This window comes from Coregonus clupeaformis, unplaced genomic scaffold (genome assembly GCF_020615455.1).
Source record: "Coregonus clupeaformis isolate EN_2021a unplaced genomic scaffold, ASM2061545v1 scaf1255, whole genome shotgun sequence".
In the NCBI taxonomy this organism is placed as follows: domain Eukaryota; kingdom Metazoa; phylum Chordata; class Actinopteri; order Salmoniformes; family Salmonidae; genus Coregonus; species Coregonus clupeaformis.
This window is the reverse complement of record NW_025534709.1, coordinates 7962-14671: the sequence shown is the minus strand read 5'-3', so window position 1 is coordinate 14671 and position 6710 is coordinate 7962. Positions and strand designations below refer to the sequence as shown.

The 6710-nt window shown below is 50.6% G+C and overlaps 1 protein-coding gene across 1 annotated transcript; it reads right to left on the bottom strand.

Annotated features, from left to right (window-relative positions):
• Positions 1 to 442: 442 nt before the first annotated feature.
• Positions 443 to 1857, bottom strand: LOC123486527 (epsin-2-like; the record flags this gene model as incomplete). The annotated part of the gene is made up of 2 exons (XM_045217848.1): positions 443 to 815; positions 1669 to 1857. Coding segments are annotated over 2 exons (506 nt in total), but the record flags the coding sequence as incomplete, so codon positions are not given.
• Between the last annotated feature and the right edge of the window lie 4853 nt (positions 1858 to 6710).

Sequence of the window (6710 nt, the reverse complement as noted above, 5' to 3'; positions counted from 1 at the left end):
ACAGAGTGTGCTCCCGGGCAGTGCAGTGTCGGTGTCTCTCTCTCCAGCTAAGGACTAACGGTGAAGCAACAGTCATAGCTAATTGAGCATGTGCAAAATCCCTGCTTAGTACACACACACACACACACACACACACACACACACACAGCTCACTGGGGTTCTAAACGTTGAGTTAGAGTGAATCCATGATCAGAGACTATCATCAAAACAGTCAGAACACCCTGGAATACGAGACCTATCGGACACACACCTTATCTGGGCTGAGAGTGGAAGAGAAGGGAGTGTTGGAGAGAGAGGGAGGGAGAGGAGAGAGAGGAGGAGAGGGGGTGAGGAGAGGGGGAGGAGGGGAGATGAGGAGGAGAGGGAGAGGAGAGGAGAGGAGAGAAGTAGGGAGAGGGGTGAGGAGAGGAGAGAGTATGGAGAGGGGTGTGGAGAGGGAGGCTGGAGAGGATTCTGGGGGTGTTGTCTTGAAGGGGGTGGTCGTAGTTGAGGTGTTCCTCACAACAGGAAGGGGTTGGTGGTCCCGGGGGGCTGTGTGCCCGCTGTGGTGGGCAGGGCTGAGCTGAGGAGGGGCTGAGGCATAGACATAGAGGCTGGGATACTCCCCATCCCTCCAACGCCGGGCACCACGCGGCCCAGGGGGACCAGGGAGGAGAGGGGCAGAGGGTCTGCCATAGAGGACACGCTGCTGAACCCTGCTACTCCCCCCAGACCCTGGCCTGGCATAGGGCTGACCCTCATCTGGTTCAGGGTAGGGGGGGTGGGCTGGCCCATCTGGAACGGGTTGGCCTGGGGGGCGGCTACAGGGGCTGCTCCTAAGGAGACACGGGAGAGACAAACAGAACAGAGAGAAGACATCAGCATTAGCAAACGCCAGAGAGAGAGAGAGAGAGAGAGAGAGAGAGAGAGAGAGAGAGAAAGAGAGAGAGAGAGAAACAGGGTGTATTCAAACACCCAGAGAGAGAGAGAGAACAGAGATTGTATTCAAACACCAGAGAGAGAGAGAGAACAGAGATTGTATTCAAAACACCAGAGAGAGAGAGAACATGGGTGTATTCAAACGCCAGAGAGAAAGAGAGAACATAGATTGTATTCAAACACCAGAGAGAGAGAGAACATAGATTGTATTCAAACGCCAGAGAGAAAGAGAGAACATAGATTGTATTCAAACACCAGAGACAGAGAACAGAGATTGTATTCAAACACCAGAGAGAGAGAGAGAGAACATAGATTGTATTCAAACACCAGAGAGAGAGAGAGAGAACGAGTTGCATTCAAACACCAGAGAGAGAGAGAGAACAGAGGTGTATTCAAACCACAGAGAGAGAGAGAGAGAGAGAGAACATAGATTGTATTCCAAACACCAGAGAGAGAGAGAGAGAGAACAGATTGTATTCAAACTCAACAAGTTTCAACACCCGTCTCTGTACTGTGTGTGTACGCCGCAGGGTTTCCCAAACTCGGTCCTGGGACCCCAAGGGTTTTTGCCCGAGCACTACACAGTTGATTCAAATAACCAACATCTTCATCAAGCTTTGATTATTTGAATCCACTGTGTAGTGCTAGGGCAAAAAAACAAAATAAGGTGCACCCCTTGGGGGTGGCCCCAGGACCGAGTTTGGGAAATGCTGGCGTACCGTCTGTCCTGTGTGTGCATCCTGTCTGTACCTGCGGCAGCGAGGAAGGGGTTGACAATAGGAGCAGGCTGGGGAGGCTTGGTGACCAGTGAGTCCAGGTTGACCAGTGCTGCATTAGGACCCAGGAAGGACTCTGGGGTCTTCCTGCTGGAGCCGCTGGGGAGAGGGTCAAACAGGTCCCCAGTACCACTAGTCAGGGAGGAGAGACCCCGACCGTCACCTGGAGGATTACAGAGAGAGAGAGAGAGAGAGACAGATTACCACTAGCTGACTCCACGGTTAAAGAGGATTACAGAGAGAGAGAGACAGGTTACCACTAGCTGACTCCACGGTTAAGGGGGATTACAGAGAGAGAGAGACAGGTTACCACTAGCTGACTCCACGGTTAAGGTGGATTACAGAGAGAGACAGGTTACCACTAGCTGACTCCCACGGTTAAGGTGGATTACAGAGAGAGAGACAGGTTACCTCTAGCTGACTCCCACGGTTAAGGGGGATTACAGAGAGAGAGACAGGTTACCTCTAGCTGACTCCACGGTTAAGGGGGATTACAGAGAGAGAGACAGGTTACCACTAGCTGACTCCACGGTTAAGGAGGATTACAGAGAGAGAGACAGGTTACCACTAGCTGACTCCACGGTTAAGGTGGATTACAGAGAGAGAGACAGGTTACCTCTAGCTGACTCCACGGTTGGGGTGGATTACAGAGAGAGAGAACAGGTTACCTCTAGCTGACTCCACGGTTAAGGAGGATTACAGAGAGAGAGACAGGTTACCACTAGCTGACTCCACGGTTAAGGAGGATTACAGAGAGAGAGACAGGTTACCACTAGCTGACTCCACGGTTAAAGAGGATTACAGAGAGAGAGAGACAGGTTACCACTAGCTGACTCCCACGGTTAGGGGGGATTACAGAGAGAGAGACAGGTTACCACTAGCTGACTCCACGGTTAAGGAGGATTACAGAGAGAGACAGGTTACCACTAGCTGACTCCACGGTTAAGGTGGATTACAGAGAGAGAGACAGGTTACCTCTAGCTGACTCCACGGTTAAGGGGATTACAGAGAGAGACAGGTTACCTCCCTAGCTGACTCCCGGTTAAGTGGATTACAGAGAGAGAGACAGGTTACCTCTAGCTGACTCCACGGTTAAGGGGGATTACAGAGAGAGAGCAGGTTACCACTAGCTGACTCCACGGTTAAGGTGGATTACAGAGAGAGAGACAGGTTACCTCTAGCTGACTCCACGGTTAAGGGGAGGATTACAGAGAGAGAGACAGGTTACCACTAGCTGACTCCACGGTTAAGGGGATTACAGAGAGAGAGACAGGTTACCACTAGCTGACTCCACGGTTAAGGAGGATTACAGAGAGAGAGACAGGTTACCACTAGCTGACTCCACGGTTAAGGGGGATTACAGAGAGAGAGACAGGTTACCTCTAGCTGACTCCACGGTTAAGGGGGATTACAGAGAGAGCAGGTTACCACTAGCTGACTCCACGGTTAAGGTGGATTACAGAGAGAGAGCAGGTTACCTCTAGCTGACTCCACGGTTAAGGGGGATTACAGAGAGAGAGACAGGTTACCACTAGCTGACTCCACGGTTAGGGAGGATTACAGAGAGAGAGACAGGTTACCTCTAGCTGACTCCCACGGTTAAGGAGGATTACAGAGAGAGACAGGTTACCTCTAGCTGACTCCCACGGTTAAGGTGGATTACAGAGAGAGAGACAGGTTACCTCTAGCTGACTCCCACGGTTAAGGAGGATTACAGAGAGAGAGAGACAGGTTACCACTAGCTGACTCCACGGTTAAGGAGGATTACAGAGAGAGAGCAGGTTACCACTAGCTGACTCCACGGTTAAAGGGATTACAGAGAGAGAGACAGAGTTACCTCTAGCTGACTCCACGGTTAAGGAGGATTACAGAGAGAGAGAGACAGGTTACCACTAGCTGACTCCACGGTTAAGGAGGATTACAGAGAGAGAGACAGGTTACCACTAGCTGACTCCACGGTTAAGGGGGATTACAGAGAGAGACAGGTTACCACTAGCTGACTCCACGGTTAAGGGGATTACAGAGAGAGACAGGTTACCACTAGCTGACTCCACGGTTAAGGGGGATTACAGAGAGAGAGACAGGTTACCACTAGCTGACTCCCACGCAGTTAAGGAGGATTACAGAGAGAGAGACAGGTTACCACCAGCTGACTCCTACGGTTAAGGGGGATTACAGAGAGAGACAGGTTACCACTAGCTGACTCCACGGTTAAGGAGGATTACAGAGAGAGAGCAGGTTACCACTAGCTGACTCCACGGTTAAGGGGGATTACAGAGAGAGAGACAGGTTACCACTAGCTGACTCCACGCGTTAAGGAGGATTACAGAGAGAGAGACAGGTTACCACTAGCTGACTCCACGGTTAAGGGGGATTACAGAGAGAGAGACAGGTTACCACTAGCTGACTCCACGGTTAAGGGGGATTACAGAGAGAGAGACAGGTTACCTCTAGCTGACTCCACGGTTAAGGTGGATTACAGAGAGAGAGACAGGTTACCACTAGCTGACTCACGGTTAAGGGGGATTACAGAGAGAGAGAGACAGGTTACCTCTAGCTGACTCCACGGTTAAGGTGGATTACAGAGAGAGAGACAGGTTACCTCTAGCTGACTCCACGGTTAAGGGGGATTACAGAGAGAGAGAGACAGGTTACCACTAGCTGACTCCACGGTTAAGGTGGATTACAGAGAGAGAGACAGGTTACCTCTAGCTGACTCCACGGTTAAGGAGGGATTACAGAGAGAGAGACAGGTTACCACTAGCTGACTCCACGGTTAAGGGGATTACAGAGAGAGAGACAGGTTACCACTAGCTGACTCCACGGTTAAGGGGGATTACAGAGAGAGAGACAGGTTACCACTAGCTGACTCCACGGTTAAGGATTACAGAGAGAGAGACAGGTTACCACTAGCTGACTCCACGGTTAAGGAGGATTACAGAGAGAGAGACAGGTTACCTCTAGCTGACTCCACTGTTAAGGGGGATTACAGAGAGAGACACAGGTTACCTCTAGCTGACTCCACGGTTAAGGAGGATTACAGAGAGAGAGACAGGTTACCACTAGCTGACTCCACGGTTAAGGAGGATTACAGAGAGAGAGACAGGTTACCACTAGCTGACTCCACGGTTAAGGAGGATTACAGAGAGAGACAGGTTACCACTAGCTGACTCCACGGTTAAGGAGGATTACAGAGAGACAGGTTACCACTAGCTGACTCCACGGTTAGGGAGGATTACAGAGAGAGAGACAGGTTACCTCTAGCTGACTCCACGGTTAAGGAGGATTACAGAGAGAGAGACAGGTTACCACTAGCTGACTCCACGGTTAAGGTGGATTACAGAGAGAGACAGGTTACCTCTAGCTGACTCCACGGTTAAGGGAGGATTACAGAGAGACAGGTTACCACTAGCTGACTCCACGGTTAAGGGGGATTACAGAGAGAGAGACAGGTTACCACTAGCTGACTCCCACGGTTAAGGAGGATTACAGAGAGAGAGACAGGTTACCACTAGCTGACTCACGGTTAAGGGGATTACAGAGAGAGAGACAGGTTACCACTAGCTGACTCACGGTTAAGGAGGATTACAGAGAGAGAGAGAGATTACCACTAGCTGACTCCACGGTTAAGGGGGATTACAGAGAGAGAGAGACAGGTTACCTCTAGCTGACTCACGGTTAAGGGGGATTACAGAGAGAGACAGGTTACCTCTAGCTGACTCACGGTTAAGGGGGATTACAGAGAGAGAGACAGGTTACCACTAGCTGACTCCACGGTTAAGGGGGATTACAGAGAGAGAGACAGGTTACCACTAGCTGACTCCACGGTTAAGGGGGATTACAGAGAGAGAGAGAGATTACCACTAGCTGACTCCACGGTTAAGGGGGATTACAGAGAGAGAGACAGGTTACCACTAGCTGACTCCACGGTTAAGGGGGATTACAGAGAGAGAGAGAGAATTACCACTAGCTGACTCCACGGTTAAGGGGGATTACAGAGAGAGAGACAGGTTACCACTAGCTGACTCCACGGTTAGGAGGATTACAGAGAGAGACAGGTTACCTCTAGCTGACTCCACGGTTAAGGGGGATTACAGAGAGAGAGAGAGACAGGTTACCTCTAGCTGACTCACGGTTAAGGAGGATTACAGAGAGAGAGACAGGTTACCACTAGCTGACTCCACGGTTAAGGAGGATTACAGAGAGAGAGACAGGTTACCACTAGCTGACTCCACGGTTAAGGTGGATTACAGAGAGAGAGACAGGTTACCTTTAGCTGACTCCACGGTTAAGGAGGATTACAGAGAGACAGGTTACCACTAGCTGACTCCACGGTTAAGGAGGATTACAGAGAGAGAGACAGGTTACCTCTAGCTGACTCCACGGTTAAGGAGGATTACAGAGAGAGACAGGTTACCACTAGCTGACTCCACGGTTAAGGTGGATTACAGAGAGAGAGACAGGTTACCTCTAGCTGACTCCACGGTTAAGGAGGATTACAGAGAGAGAACAGGTTACCACTAGCTGACTCCCACGGTTAAGGGGATTACAGAGAGAGAGACAGGTTACCACTAGCTGACTCCACAGTTAAGGAGGATTACAGAGAGAGAGACAGGTTACCACTAGCTGACTCCACGGTTAAGGGGGATTACAGAGAGAGAGACAGGTTACCACTAGCTGACTCCACGGTTAAGGAGGATTACAGAGAGAGAGAGAGATTACCACTAGCTGACTCCACGGTTAAGGGGGATTACAGAGAGAGAGAGACAGGTTACCTCTAGCTGACTCCACGGTTAAGGGGGATTACAGAGAGAGAGACAGGTTACCTCTAGCTGACTCCACGGTTAAGGGGGATTACAGAGAGAGAGACAGGTTACCACTAGCTGACTCCACGGTTAAGGAGGATTACAGAGAGAGAGAGACAGGTTACCTCTAGCTGACTCCACGGTTAAGGAGGATTACAGAGAGAGAGAGACAGGTTACCTCTAGCTGACTCCACGGTTAAGGGGATTACAG